General features: G+C 39.1%; 1 protein-coding gene across 1 annotated transcript in view; it reads left to right on the top strand.

Moving 5' to 3' along the window:
* The window catches only part of ST8SIA4 (ST8 alpha-N-acetyl-neuraminide alpha-2,8-sialyltransferase 4), a 63,849-nt gene extending 48,261 nt beyond the window's left edge, over positions 1 to 15,588 (top strand). Inside the window, exon 5 of the mRNA XM_013193415.3 lies at positions 9,730 to 15,588. Within this exon, the coding sequence (XP_013048869.1) occupies positions 9,730 to 10,012 (283 nt within the window). The 3' untranslated portion in view covers positions 10,013 to 15,588. The remainder of the gene's footprint in view (positions 1 to 9,729) is intronic.
* Positions 15,589 to 16,384: the final 796 nt, after the last annotated feature.

Genomic DNA, 16,384 nt, shown 5'->3' with positions numbered 1-16,384 from the left:
ACGTGCTAGGCCATGTATCTGTTGGAGGGCTTTTCTGAAGAAAGGGTTGTTGTCTCTCTGCCCTGTTTTAAAATCAAAACAATATGTGGGCTATTTTGAAAGTCCTTGTTCATGAAGAATGGGTCAAAAACTCTGCAGCATGGGATCTTAGTACACTAAGACTAATGATGGTTTAACATAAAAAGCTGTTGTCATTGATTCAAGGACTGAAGGAGGGGTCTTTTCCTTTGGTTGAATGTTCTTATCAAATTTCTAAAGAGATTTGTACATCCTATTATTTTCTTCTAAATGTAGGTCAATATTTATTTTTTGTAGATGAAAATTGAAGAAGCTTGTGTGGATTCTAATGAGAGTATTGTGATGGCTTGGAAATATTATGGAAATCGGTCAAAGATTGAGACATCCTTTGTCTTAAAAGTATCCTGTTAATTAGCCATGAAATCTCTCTACTTCAGCTATAAGCTTTACTGCCCCATCCTTCCAAATAATATCTATTAGATGGCTTATGGCTGTGGAAGATTCTAGCCATTACACCAAAATCTTGTTATGTATGAGCACCAGATTCATATTGTTAACTGGTCTTAACTTTGACGAGCGTTTCTTAATTCACTGGCAACAGAAGTGCAGTGTTATGCTGTATCTTGATATTTCTTTATCCTTAGCTGATCCTTTCTTATTTAGGTGATTTGCCATAAATTGACTAAAGCACTCTGGGAGCAGATCATTCTAGAACAATGGTGCAAAGCAGAATAGTCTCCTGTACAGGGAATTTGGACCATTTTATTTTGAGACAGGTAAAAGTAAAGTTCAATATGTTCTCAATTATTTTGCCAGAGACAGTAAAGCCTGCATGCAGTGGTTAAGATTCTGTGGAACGGTGGTTAAAACTGAAGGGCAGCCTGCTGGTCATGCCCACATTTAGCTGTGGTGATGCAACATATTGTGTTCACCATTAATGTCATTAGTTCTTTTCACTCTCTTTATCAGGAAGATTGCCATGCAGAGTCCAGGCTCTTGAGTGTTCTTTGAAATCTGCTTCATATGCAAGAATTTGAATTTACTTGCCAACGTAAGTGAAGGCATAATAGGAAAACAAAAATGAGCCCTTAATTTTGATGTAGTGAATTAAGCTTACAAAAAGGCAAATGACAGTTTTGGTGAGTGTTTCAGATTTTCATTAAGTGCCATGTTCTTTTGCTGAAATGGTTCTTGTGTATACCATTTCAAAACAGTGTACATTGAAAGATGTAAAGTAGGTCTTATGCAAACCTTCAGCAGTGTTTCCATGCTGGCTGTCACACTCACAGAATTATTTACACTAATTCTTTCACATTTTTGTTATGCAGCCTTCTGCCTAAGGCATATCTCAGTAAGGAATGGGCAAATGCACATTTTTAATTAATACATTCATATAAACTGAGAGGGTTAGATGAAGGGTTGTGGAATTTTAGTGGAATTTTAGGCTTTGACCACAGAAAGGTTAAGGTCAGACAAGTGATTCAACTTCTCTTTTTTGGGGATTAAATATGTAACTGACTACAATTACAAACATAGATTCCTAGTAAGCTATCTGCTGCTTGTGTGACAAGATACTTCTTTCTTCAGTATAATTTGCCATTTGCACCATGTCATCCAGCATACCATGTTCTCTTCAAGTGTCTGTTCAAGTAGAGCCCTCCCTAGCTTGTGGTCATACTGATGCCAGGTGTCAACACATAAAAGTTAGAAACAGCAGAGGTGCCAAGCTGTGCTCTTCTGGTCAGCAGTTTAACAGATCCCTGAGAAGGAGCTTCATCTGCAATGATGTATTTGTGGATGTTACCAATTTGACACTTTTTAATAGGTTGGCTATTGTCATCCAAAACATCCTCTAACAATGAATTTCGTAGTTCAGTGGTGCATTGTATGAAAAAGTACTTTCGTCTGCCTATTTTAGATGTACCACTGAATATCTCCATTGGGTCCATAGCTTTTATGTTGCAGTGCTCGTTTAAAAGTAGTCATTAAAAGCCTGTTCACCTTCTTTACACACTGCATAAGTTTAGAGCTTTCTTAGTTTTCTCTTTTTCACACTACTCTGCTTTCTCTCTCTTCATACAGAAGTTACTTTTTTTCTCCTGTTATCCTTTGTTGGTTATTTTTTTTATTATTATTATTATTTTTGAGGATATTTTTTGAGAGAGCGTAAGTGAAACAATATACAGGCTCTAGCTCATTCCTTTGACACATTCTTGAGTAATTTTGGACTGTTTCATCTTTACACACACTTCTTTCTCCTGTCTTACTTATTGTTAATTTTAATTTTTCATGTACTATATCAGATTTCTGAGATTGCTAATTTGAAATACTCCCTCCATTTAGTGGCTGTAGAAGGAATTTCAGTGACAGGCAAATGTGTATGAATAGGTTCACACAGAGATCAGCCTGCCACTCAATTAACAGAGCTTGATATGTAATCTTGCAGAGCTATTCAGTGTTATAAACATATGTTTCCTCAGATTCAGTCCTGTCCAGAAAGGTAATTAAAAATGCAGTGGAATATACCCAGACTGATTCTGATCCCATTTATACTGAACAACCCTGTGGAATTTGGCATGTAGTTATAGCAAGTAAAGACGTTAAATATGCTAAATTATCTGATGATTGAACGTAGCTCACCAGGTCAGATTTTCCCTGTTGACTGAGTACAGCCTTGAGAAAGAACATACCATGTTTTAATCTATTCAGAAGTCACCTATTCCATAAGAGCAGAGTAAACAATTGTTATCTGAATTCTCCAGTTAATGTAATGAAGATTGGCATCAGTTCTTCTATATATTAGTCACTTGTAGTAACATCATTTATCAACTATCTTTAAAACGGATGTCTGTATTTTTTGTGTGCTTATTCAAATTTAATTTTTGTCAATAGCTGTGAGGGGTCATTACCAGGTAGTACCATGTTATTCAATTAACATTTCATGTGAAATCATGCTGATAATAGCACATTCAATTTTTATAATTGTTAAAGGTATCTTGCTAGATGTGGAAGCTTGGTGGTTTTGACTGCAGATTAAGCTATAGGTGATATTTTCGTATCACAGAGGCAGGTTCAGTATTTTTAAAGGACAAAATATTGAGGTTCCGTAAACACATGAGTGCAAGTGTCAAAGCAATTTTGTACCAATGATTACTGGGTATATAAAATTGATGCATGTCACATACATTAGTGTGGACTTTTACATCCTTAATTGCTTTTCTTGCCGTTTTCTACTGTAGAAGGAGTTTTGCTGCTCATACTCCTTTCCTTCATGGTTCGATTCATTTTTCCAGATCATTACAAATTATACCAATTTACTGCTGACACAAGGCTTAAGACCAATGTACAAGACACCTGATTTGTAACTTGCACTGCATTGTAACTGTTTCAGAACCCAGTGACAAAGGACTGGGTTGGAGTGTTGTACCCGTGATTGAAGGTAATCATTTTGCCAGGTGGTTTACTGTCTGATCAAAGAAGGAATGTATTATATTATATTCTGCTCACACTCTACATTTCATTTGGTTTTACTTTCTTTCAATTACTTTTATTCAAGGTTGAGTTAAACAGTTTGAGCTAGTGAGGTCAAGAAAATATGACTTTCTGAGGATTGAAAGACATAGTAAAATATTTTAAAAAATAAAAATTAAAAAAAATAGAACAAGTATATATATATATATACACACACTCAAAAGTAGATTTAGAAAGCCATATATCATGGTATTCTGAGAGTTTGTTGACTGCAATGGTAAAAAAATCCTTAAGCTTCTATTTTTCTAATGTAATTTGCTTGATTCTGATAGAGGTACAGCAAGTGTGGGATGGCAACATCTTGGTAAAGAGTCATCCAATTTCTGCTTCTTTACCTGGAATAGAAACGCTTCTTTCAGTTTCTGGGATAACAAGAATTGACATGCAAGTATCTCAAATGACAGACACGTGATAGTAAAGATATTGGTAGTTTGCCTTGTTGGCTCATACGCAGCTTTTGACCAGTTCTAACCTCTGCATGCACCTCTGAAGAAGTACATGAATTATTGAATTGTATCTGATTTTTTTCTTGAATCTAGCAAGCTTAGTTTTTGTTTTCAGTCCTATCCTCTACTTTTCTCCTATGCTATCTGCATTCACTTCAGCAATGTTTTCTATTCACAATGTCAAACCATTGTGTTACTTTCACGTGGTAACAGGACACATCCTTGCAGAATCTCTCAATGTGCAACTTTCTATCGATCGAGAACTACTGCTGTCTGCTGATGATTACAGTTTTATTCTTATAGAAATACAAAAATAAGCTTCCACAAGAAAATGTCAAAATCTTTTCTAAGAGTAGCAATTAGAATTTGTTTGTTGTCAGTGTGAATAGGAACAGAACACAATCTTATGTGACAAAGGTGAGTCACTTTAAAGGGAACTTGCTTTATGAAGGGACAACTGCACACTTTTACTAAGTTTAGCTGGTAAAATAACTGCACATTTTACAAACATTCTATATTTTGTATATGAGGGGAGGGCACTGTGTGTCATACACCTCAACGATAGCAAGGCATTAGGCACTGCCTTCCACAATACCCTTGTATTCAGTTTAGGATATTATAGTGTGGATGACTGGACAACTAGCTGGGTGAAAATCTAGCTGGATGACTGGAGGCATGGACCAGCAGGACACTTAAGAAATTCAGCAAGAACAAAAGCGGAGTCCTACAACAGGGAAGGGGTAACCCTTGTAGCAATACAGGCTGGGGGATAACTGAGTGGCTGAGATCAGCTCTCCTGGAAAGGACCTGGGCATCTTGGCAGGCAGCAAAAAGGTGTAAGGCAAGAGAGAACAGAGTAAGTAATGAGAAGCCTTTCCCTGTGAGGACAGACTGGCAGTGGCCTTGGGGATGGGCAGGCAATCTCTGCAGTCTTTTTCTAAGCTACCTATTTTCAAGTCATCAAAGCTACAGAAATAAAGTGCTTTTACACATTGGCACATATCTGTAGATTCAGTAGTCTGCTTTACAGCATGGCCACACAACAGAGTTTTTTTAGCAGAATTATCAGGAGAACAAGTGACTGGAGTACTGTAGTGGTGCAGGATGTGGCTGCAGCCAGCTACATGTGGGCTTAGTGGACTCCAACTTCTAATACAGCAAGATGCACCTATTCCTTTGTAGATTTAAATTACTTCTCTATCCTACCTGAAAATCAGGAATTGCCTGGTCATTAATGAAGATCTAGAGAAAAGTTGTGAGAAACAAATGATCCTCTTTTGGATCTGTGGTGATGTGTGCTTTTGGATCTGTGTGCTTCCCTCACCTTCTAATCTTAATTGCACAGAGAATTAGTGCATATCAGATAAAGAGGTAAGAAGAATATATTACGGTCTATCTTTAAGTTTAGGCTTAAAACTGATGTTATAACAAAACTTTAGAAAATGAAAGCAGGTGCAAAGAAGCATTTACAACATCAATTATCTCTAAAAATCAGCCTTAACAAAGTTTCATATTTGAGTAGCTAAGTGACTAAGCTTGAGTGATTGAAAAGATAACACATATTTCAGTACCAAAATCACAAAGGCTACTCACACCACACAGTCCATTTTATCAATTCAAGAAGAGGTTGGGAGCCAGGAGTTTGCGAAGATCAAACGTGCTGCAGAAAGCTGGAGCTCTGAATGCCTCTAACCGTTTCATTCATTGTGTTACTTGTATTGTTTTGATCTGAGACAGGATTTACGCCAGGTTGCAAACTTTCAACAGTAAGCACAACCAGTACCATATTTTGAATGCATAATTTGGAAACCAATAAGTTAAACGTCCTTTATCTATGATTTTGGACTATGAAGAGCAGAAGAAAGGATTTGCATGTAAATTCTAAAATTGTGAGAAGCTCTTTATTACATCTTTAATACTTATTCCTGTACAGAAACTCTCACTAAGTAGTTGTTGTGGCCTTTTAAGATATTTAGATATACCTGTTTACTGCTAATTTTCTTCACCACAGCCATTGTCCTATTCCTGTAAGGTTAAAATTCAGCTTGGATGACAGCACTATTTTACTAGATGCAACAAGTTTGATTACTGTTTGGCTAAAGACACTCATGTAGATAGTTGACTGCATGTGATTAGAGTGGGCACCAAATTACTTCTGAAGAGGGAAATGCTAGTTTCTGCAAAAAGTAAATAATTGGGTTTCAGTTTCAGTCTGTTTTGTATCTGTGATGCAAATTGCCAAAAGTGGTCAGCATTGTTTTTTCAATAACATCTCTACAAGCAAACATTAAAATAAAAATAAAATAAAATAAAATAAAATAAAATAAAATAAAATAAATAAAATAAAATAAAATAAAATAAAATAAAATAAAATAAAATAAAATAAAATAAAATAAAGGAAAAAAATAATCACAGAATAATTTAGGTTGGAAAAGACCCTTACAATCATCAAGTCCAACCATCAATCTAACACTACCAAGTCTACTACTAAACCATGTCCCTCTATGTGTCAAATCCAAACATTTCTTAAATATTGCAAGGGATAGCAACTGCACCACTATCCTGGGCAGCCCATTCCAATGCCTAACCACCCCTCCCATGAATAAATTCTTCGTAATATCCAATCTAAACCTCCCCTGCTGCAACCTGAATCTGTTTCCTCACATCCTATTGCTTGTCACCTGAGAAAAGAGACCCACACCCATCTTGCTGCAGCCTCCTTTCAGGTAGTTCTAGAGAGCAACGGGGACTTCCCCCAGCCTCCTTTTCTTCAGATTAAACAACCCCAGTTCTTTCAGCCCCTGTTCATAAGTCTTGTTTTCTAGTCCCTTCACCAACTTTGTTGCTCTTCTCAGAATGTATTCCAGAAACTCCATGTCCTTCTTGTAGTAAGAGGCCCAAAACTGAACACACTATTTGAGGTACAGCCTCACCACAGCCAAGTACAGAGGGACAATAACTTCCCTAGTCCTGCTGGCTACACTATTCCTGATACAAGCCAGGATGCTATTGGCCTTCTTGGTGACCTGGGCACACTGCTGGCTCATGTTCAGCCGGCTGTCGACCAAAAATCTCCCCTTTGGCTTGTGTTGTTTTAAAATGACGGATCAGTTTCTCAGAGTAGGAAGCAAACCGCTTAGTATTATATCTCCAGAACTTCTGTCTGAATACTCAAGGTTAAGGAAAACATTGGAAAAATGGTGTATAGTACATGAGTCATTTGTATATGTAACTATTCCCATTGCATTTGCTTCTTGAATATGCTTTCTACCATCCTGTTTTTTTACAGCCAAACAAAATTCTGAGTCATTCCCTCTGTTGACTTTGGAGAAGCAATCAGTCAGCCTAGAATTGCTTTCTGCTCATAGAATCCTTCAGTTTTCTAAAAAGAAATTGAGCACAATAGAAAAAAAGAAAGAAAAAAAAAAAACACTTTCACACATATATGTGTCTGTGATTTGAAAGACACCAGCCTTTAGAGCTTGTGTATTTTTGGAAAAGAGGGAAACTGAAGAGGCCAGGTTCAATGAGATGATTATTTTTAATGTTGCATAGCACCTGATGCTTTTAAGACACTTTAATGTTCGATTAAAGACATATTTTTGCTATCTTTTCTCATTCGAGTGAGTGGATGTTCTCAAGTATCACCCTGCTATATCCCTAAGTGCCTTTAAAATAATCTGATTGTATACTCTAAGCTGCAAACTTATTGTAACCCTTTTTAACACAAGGCTAACTCTGGTCTGGTGAGGCTAATCTCCCTTGCCCCCTTGTCATGGCTGTGGTAGAAATAATTAACTATCTACAGTTACCTAAGAAAGCAGCGATACAGTGCAATGGTTTATGTTTGTGTAGCAATGCTATCTAAGGTCCTGATTTGTTTCCCTACTTGCAGGTGCTTGTTTCCACAGTTTGACCAGCTTTAGGTTTCTAAATGCCTTTCAGTGTTTCTGTAAAGTGTTAATAAATTCTATATTGAATCAGGCCTGGGAAAAGCACTTTACCAGTACTGCCAGACTGCCATTATTTACTATATATATTTACTATATGTATTACCAAACCAAGCTAGCACTATTTCACTGAAGTTTTATTTTTAAAGATTGGGGGTGAAAAACAATGTTGGTGACAAATTTTGAAGGTACCAATGTGAGTTACATGCTGCAATCCAGTTCTCGCATTTGTTCTGTATCTACCCAGCATTTGTGTCTTTGAAAACTCCCTGTGGCCTCTAAATTCGCAATCAGATGCGTTATTACTGGTTCAGAAAAACAAAACAAACAAACAAACAAACAAAAACAGTCCTATAGCTTCAGTAGGATTGTGTGCTACTGAGCACAAATACAAACCATTTTACAATTACTAATGGAAGATTTTGACATTTTCAAAGACTGCCATTAGCAAACAGGAAGCTTTAAGTAGTTACTCAGAAGCAAAGTAAGTGAAGCTTCATTTGTATTTAGTTCTGTAACGTGTTACATTTCCTATTTTTATATTTATTTCTACAACCTGTGAAATAATCACTTGGCCAGAGTAGGGCTGACTTGATAAGGTGAACTGGATGCTGCAGGAGATCAAAGCTTATAGCAAGAGGCTGTGTTGCCTGACCACTGGAGTGAGGAGGTTAACTGCGATTTTCTAGCATTTGCAGAAATTGTGAGTTCTTATTAGGTTTAAAGCCTGAAATGAGAACCTCATTTAGACAGCTTTTCTTCAGCACTGTCACTTTTCTTCAAGGTGGTATAAAGGCATGCCAAATCCAGTGTCACCATTTATGATCTCAGCTTAGAGAGAAGAAATTTTTGTTTGTTTTATATTTAAAATAAATGCATAAAAATGAATAGATAAAAATAAGGTAGAATCGCAGAATGGTTTGAGTTGGAAAAGACCATTAATGATCACCTTGTCCAAACTCCCTGCCGTGGGCAGGGACAGCTCCCACTAGACCAAGCTGCTCAAAGCCCCATCCAACCTAGCCTTGAACACTTCCAGGGATGAGGCATCCACAGCTTCTCTGGGCAACCTGTTCCAGTACCTCACCACCACCATAGTAAAAAACTTCTTCCTTATATCTAATCTAAATCTAGCCTCTTTTAATTTAAAACCATTACTTCTTGTCCTGTCAGTATAGTCCCTAGCAAAAATCTCTCCCCATCTGTTTTTTTATAAGCTCCTTTTAAGTACTGAAAGGCTGCAATGAGGTCTCCCCATAGCCTTCTCTTCTTGAGGCTGAACACCCCCAGCTCCGTCAGCCTGTCTTCACAGGAGATCCAGCTATCTGACCATCCTTGTGGCCCTCCCCTGGACTTGCTCTAGCAGGTCCATGTCTTGTTGCTCCCACAACCTGCTAGCTAGCTACAGTTCTTTTGATGCAGCCCAGGATACTCTTGATTCACGTTGCTAGTTCATGTTCAGTTTTTCATCCACCAGCACCCCTGGGTCCTTATCCTCAGGGCTACTCTCAATCCATTCTCCACCCAGCCTGCATTTGTGCTTAGGATTGCCCTGACCCAGATGCAGCACCTTGTACCTGGCCTTGTTGAACTTCATGAGTTTCACACAGGCCCACCTCTCAAGCCTGTTAAGGGCCCTCTGGATGGCATTCCTTCCCTCCAGTGTGTTGACACTCCAATGTGTCATGTTGGTGTCACCCACAATCAGCACTTTTACATGATTGACATGAATAATTGACATCAAGTGGTATGAGTTTTTTTTAACGTACTTTTTTTCTTTGCAGATATTGGCTGACGAACAAGGTCCACATCAAACGACCCAGCACTGGTCTCCTCATGTATACGCTTGCCACCAGATTTTGTGATGAAATTCACCTGTATGGATTTTGGCCATTCCCAAAGGATTTACATGGAAAACCAGTCAAATATCATTATTATGATGATCTGAAGTATCGGTACTTTTCTAATGCCAGTCCTCACAGGATGCCATTAGAGTTTAAAACGTTATATGTATTACATAACAGAGGAGCACTTAAATTAACAACAGGGAAATGTGTACAGCAATAAAGCACATACAAAGTACAGTAAGAAGTACAGAAGATGCACTTCATCATAAAGATGTTGTGGAATGGCAATGGGATCCCAGTGAGGATATGTTTCAATTCCCGCTAAGCCATTGGAAAAAGGAATTTTATCAGAAGTACATAACCAGCTATTATACCTGTAAAGTGCTATAAAACTAAGCTATCTTGACTGCAAGGGTTCAAGTAAGTGCCACTTTCACTAAGAACAAAGCCTGAATGTATACTCAGTAGTGTTTACAGAATCCAATGATACATTCATCATGAATTAAAGAAGAAAAATATAGTCTGCTTACTGCTGACTTGCCACTGTGGTCAGACAGCCCACAGAAGAAATCCCCTGTGTATTGAATATTCTCTTGAGCAAATAAATTAGGCTTTTGCAGAAAAAGAAAAAAAAATCATGACGGGATTGAGTAGAGAAAGTGAAGTCCATAAGATCAAACAAATAAGTAAATGCCTTCAGTCAGGGGACTGTTTCTGATCTTGTATTATAACCTCAGCTTTTGTTGCTGTTTTTCTTATTGCTGTTGGTTGGATTTTGTTGTTTTTGAGTATTTGAATCCTTAAACGGTTTTGAGGATGTTATGAATAATTAAAAGTAAATATCTTATTGAATTGTCTTGGGGGAAAAAAGAAAAGAAAAAAAAAAGGTGGGAGGGTGGAGGGAAGTATCAAATACTTTGTCAATTGTTGTTGTGTTGTATCCTGCTGTCACACAACCTGTAACCTCCCAATTGTTTTTCTAGCTACAGCTGTCAGTACATGGAACCACTCAGAGATAGGTCATTTTGAGCCATTTTTTAATGAGAAGCGTTGCTGTTGTGTTCAGATTTGAAGACACACAAAAAGGTGCCCTTATTTTTGGTACCAAAGATTGCTCTTATAGTGTACACTATTTTTCCTTTCCTTGAAGAAATACAGTAGATTTAGTATGATGTTTCTTTGCTGCTGAAGGGAACATGTTTTTTAAGTTTTGAGTGAAGCATCTCAAAGCAAAGACTCTTTACTTACTTTGCCTATAGAATTTAATTCTTCAGAAAAATCTGCAGGAGTAAAGAAATTATTTCATGCATTCAAATATAAATATGATTTTTATTCCTAATTGAAAGGAAAACATAAAGTCTAAAGGAACTCAGGTGACATAGTGGAACATGTTTAAAGAAAAAAAAATGGTTTAGCCAATTAAATGCAAAATAAATGAACTGCAGATCAAGCAGCTCTTTTAAAGCTTAAATTTCTAGTGGTGTTGGATGATATCTCTAATATACCTCTTTTCTGTGAGCTTGATGTTCTGATATATAATTGCCTGAAATAACATACAGCTGCATTATCTTACATTGATTTTTCTGAGCATCTTGTTTATTCATGAAAATGAGAATTCTTTTCCTCTCTTCTTTCAGAAAAGAGAACAAGGAATTACAGGAGGGTAGGGAAGGGTGGAGTGTCAGTGCAACTTGTACAAAGATACAAAATATGTGTGCATAATGACACGTGTTATCTCTAATGGAGCAGGTAAATGAGAACACTGTGGTTCCACCATTTTCATGTCAGTCTAGGATAAGGAGGAGACATGCAGGTACAATGTGTGGGTATTTTCTTGCTATGTTTTCAACTCTGGGTTAGGTCCTCATCTCCAAATATTATATTCAGTGCATCTCTTGAACTTTGAGCTAGTCTGAACAGTTTCATATGAAGCACAATACTCAAAAACATTTACTAGATAAAAACACCACTTGTTACCTGTTTTTCCTCTTAAGTTCACGTGTGTTTCATTATGCATGGCCAGAGGTCTGTGATTATGCAAGTTTAGTAGGCTAAACCACTGCCTTGTAAACAGTTTTGCCAGAAGTTGATGGGAAACAGAAAGTCATTATGCTGTACGTAAGACACAGTAGCATCTTTTCTTATTCACCTGTCTCTCCTACACAGGACAGTTTACTTCAGCTATATGTTAATGTTTGGAATGTGATCATAACATGATCACCACTGAAACCAAGACACCACTAGGTACTACGTAGTACAGACCAGAATGTATTTAATTCTTGTTGATCAACCACAGAGTGTTCTATGTACACTGTATTAACATGTAGTTTAGGACAAGGGTATTTCCTCGATGAAGGGTGGGCACATTCCTCTTCTTTTTGTTAGGGTTTTGCTGCTGTCAATTTTTAAAAACATTTTTTATATACATTGACTGACTTTCCTTTGTTGAATTCACAGATGCCACTCTCACAGAAGCTCAGAAAAGCACCTGATGAGCTTTACCTTTTACTCTGAGAATATCTTTTCTTCTTTACTGTAGTGTTAGGCCAAAAAATGAATTCAAGTAGACTAAAACACAAACTGACAGTTTATTGTTGTTGCTGTTGTTTTTGTTTTGTTGGTTTGTTGTTTTGTTTTGTTTTGTCTTGTTTTGTTTGTTTGTTTCACCTCAAGGCAGGTTTTAGTCACAGAGAATCACACAGAATGGCCGAGGTTGGAAGGGTTCTCATCTGGTCCAACTGCCCTGCTGAAGCAGGGCCACCTAGTGCAGGTTGTCCAGGACCATGTCCAGATGACTTTTGAACACCTCCAACGAGGGAGACTGCACAGATTCTCTGGGCCACCTGTCCCAGTGCTTTGTCACCTTCACAATGGGCTTGTTCTTTCCCAAGTGCAGGACTTTGCATTCTTCTTGTTGAAGTTCATGATGTTCGCGTCAGCCCATTTCTCCAGCTTGTCCAGGTCTTTCTGGATAGCAGCATGACCCTTTGGCATATCATCCACTGCAAAGATTGCCTTTGCAAGTCAGCAGATGAAGAAAAATTAGTCCTGAGCCTGTTTTGCAAGAGTCACATTTGATTCTCTGTGAATGAAATCAACTTTAATACACAGGCCATGGAGTCCAAATTTCTACCTTGTGATTAACGTCTGATAGAACAGGGTGATTCAGGGCAAGGTTTCTCAAAGCTGCTTTGACACACACTGTGACAGTAGCACCTGCTTCCAAGGCAACAGTAGCTTGTCTATACCTTCTCAAAACTGGGCCTTAACCTGCAGACTTTCCACCTTCATATTTCACACTTCTGGCACCATGAGCCACAGTCTCATGGCTTTTTACCCTCACCCCCAATGCTTCTCGAAGCATCATCCACTCAAACTGACACCCAGATATGTCTCCACACAGAAAGCATATGACTGGTCACTAACCCATGTCTTGTCTCACCTGCCTCAGCTTTGTCCTCTGTTGGACTTGTAAGGAGGTGAGTGGTAAGTTTCAGAACATCATCCGAGTCAAGTAGCAGTTGTAATCTTTGACCATGCAGGTTTTCACAAGTGCTAAGAGACTTTTTACTCTACTGCTCTTGTATGAATTAAAATATGTATTTATGTGTGTCCAGATGGAACCCGAAGCTTCTGGAGGTCCCTGGCATGTATGCAGTTTGGTGTGCTGCAAAGTGTCCATTTTGAGGTGCTTTGTGACCATCAGTTATAGTAGGGTGACCTGAGGTGGGACATGCTCAGATGTTTTCCTGTTAGTCCTCTCATTGCTGGGAGGCTGTAACAGTGGACTCATTGCAAACATCCTCTCACACCTTTCCCTTAGACGTCATGGCTCTATATTGCCCTGGAAGTCTTTGTGCATTTGTATCCAGACAGCCCAGGTCCTGAAAGAGACCAGTTAACTTCCCCTGTGTGACACTTTCCCTACAGATGACCTGGGGAAGGAGAGGGATGTGTTAGATGAATAGGGACTTTACAGCAGCACCTTGTGGTCCTTCACAGTGCAGCAGTCACCAGCTTAAGCTTCTGTAGCTGCCTTGGATAATTTCTGTTTTTCATAAACATTCATACATCCTGTGCTGCCTATAGCACATATCAGATAAGCAGGCTTTATTATGATTATTACTTTTATCATCCAACACTATCAACAGCTAATATGAAGTAGATAGGATAAAAATAAGGATCCCTAATATTGTGACAATATCTGCACTGTTGAGGATCATCTGTGGAATACCTATGGACTGAGTGTTCCTCAAATTCATCCTCACATAAGTCATATCAGTTGCCAGCTATGGTTCCTAAATGTATGTTAAAAATAAGAACCGGGAGCTACATCAGGACAGCAGACAGTGTATATTTTTCAAATCACTACGTTAATGTTTCTGTGGCAGAGAGTTTTTCTCTTATATTTCATAAAAATAATAGATAAATACCTTTGATTGTTAAGTTTTCAGCTTTGGGACAATTCTTTCTCCCACAGCTCTGAGCCACTCTCCAGACACAAGATCTACTGAGCCTTTCAAACTTTGGCCGGTTTACACAATCTGATGTCTAATAAAAACTGTACCATTCTTTTGTTAAACAATAAAATTAAGACATACTTGAGGACAGCACCTTTTTTATTTTATTTTATTTTATTTTTTAAATTCATTGCAATTTGAAGAAAAAGAGCTGTGGGTTCAGTACCTTTTATTAGTGTTTGATCTGGAAAAGTGCTGAGCACTCCTTACAGTGACTTTCCTGGGTGAGACATGTCCAGGATTTAGATGGGGATCTAGATTAGTATATTTCAGGATATGACTCTGAAATTGCACATTATTTATTTTTAAGAGCACTGTTACTTTGTGTAGGGAAAAGCACAATTCTTCTAAATGTAGATAAAACAGAGGAAGAGCGTTTACAGAGAGCATCATTCCTGCACAGTACTATTGCTACTGAGCATATGTAATACAATTTCTGTGGTTTAAAGTATTGATATGTATTCTGTCAGGATTGTCATGTCTGACACTTTAATATTAGTTCAAGTATAGCTATTGGGGATTGTTTTTTTTTATTTGTACAACTGTAAAATAAAGATTTTTTTTTCTTTTTTTTTTCTGCTATATTCTATTCCATATCCTTTGTAACACAGTTGTGATAGTATTTTTCAATTACATGCTAATTGTAAAGATATGTGGAAGGAGAGAGTGTCTGCTCCTTTAAAGGTGTCTGTTCAAGGACTTTCTCAACACAAAAGGGGATATTAAGAAAAGGAGGAAGCCATAAACAAGAACACAGACAGACACAAACCTGACTGACAAGTAACAGAGGTATTAACCAGGACCAAGCCCAGTCAGTTGCACTGCTGGTAAGCATACGTGGAGAGTGAGAATGTTTCTTCCATTACGATTATCTGATTGAAGAGCTTCTCAAGTGGGCACTGAGGAAAAGGGGGAAGCAATAAAGTACACAGAGGCACAAACATGGCAAACAAACGTAATGGCAACAAAGACAAGATGGTCTCTCACACTAATCGATGGACTGTCAAGAAACTGCACGTGAACTGGGACGTAGTGACTGACAAGGACGCAGACCTGAGGGTCCAGGATGTCGGAGGGGGTCAGTGGGATTGTGCCAGGTGATGAGGCAATGGGCAGGGGAAAGGGCCAGGGGGCAGCAGAATGGGGAACAGACAGAAAAGGTAGAAAAGGGGCCGGTCGCGTGTGAGCTGTAGCCAGTCAGTGTATTTGTCTGACTGAGCCCTGCACCTGATTGCCACAGCCTGTCTTGTCTTCCCATTAAATCCTCTCTCAGCAACCTCTCTGCATGATCTCAGTCTCTGTCCTGTGGGGAGCGGGGGGGGGGGCGGGGGGGGGGGGCAGGGGGAAGTGGAGCAACAGGACAGCTCCTGGGGACGGTGACAGCTCCTGGGGATGGGGGTGAGTGGGCTAGTTGCTGGATAGCGGAGTCAGACTGCAGGCATCAAGTGGGTGGGGGTCCCATGCTGGTGCTCAGGGGGCTGCGAATGTGGGTGCCCACGGACTGAGTGCGTGGGCAGTGGTGCATGCAGCCAGATCCAGTTACAAATCATAGATTCACTTAGGCTAGAAAAGATCTCCAAGATCATCAAGTCCAACGGTTAAGCTAGCACTACCAAATCTACCACTAAACCATGTCCCTAAGCACTACATCTACACGTCTTTTGAATACCTCCAGGGATGGTGACAACTGCTTCCCTGGGCAGCCTGTTCCAATACCTCACAACCCTTTTGGTGAAGAAATTTTTCCTAAAATCTGACTGGAAGCTCCCCTGGTGCAACTTGAAGCCATTTCCTCTTATCACTTGTTGCTTGGGAGGAGAGACTGACCCCCACATCACTAGGACCTCCTTTGAGATGGCTGTAGAGAGACAAATCTTTCCCTGGGCCCCATCTGTGCTCAGCAGCAGGGGCCCAGGACCAAGGCCATCCACTGTTCACAGAGCAGCTTTGAGGGTTTCTGCCTCCTGGCAAGCCCCACTGGCAGCACTGATACAAAGCCCCTACAGAGTTTCTGCTGCAAGGGGTGGTGGGTGGCAGGTCTTTGTGTGGCCCACCAAAGCCCAGGGAGCCCT

This window comes from Anser cygnoides, chromosome Z, assembly GCF_040182565.1.
Source record: "Anser cygnoides isolate HZ-2024a breed goose chromosome Z, Taihu_goose_T2T_genome, whole genome shotgun sequence".
Lineage (NCBI taxonomy): Eukaryota > Metazoa > Chordata > Aves > Anseriformes > Anatidae > Anser > Anser cygnoides.
This window is presented reverse-complemented; position numbering and strand designations above follow the sequence as displayed.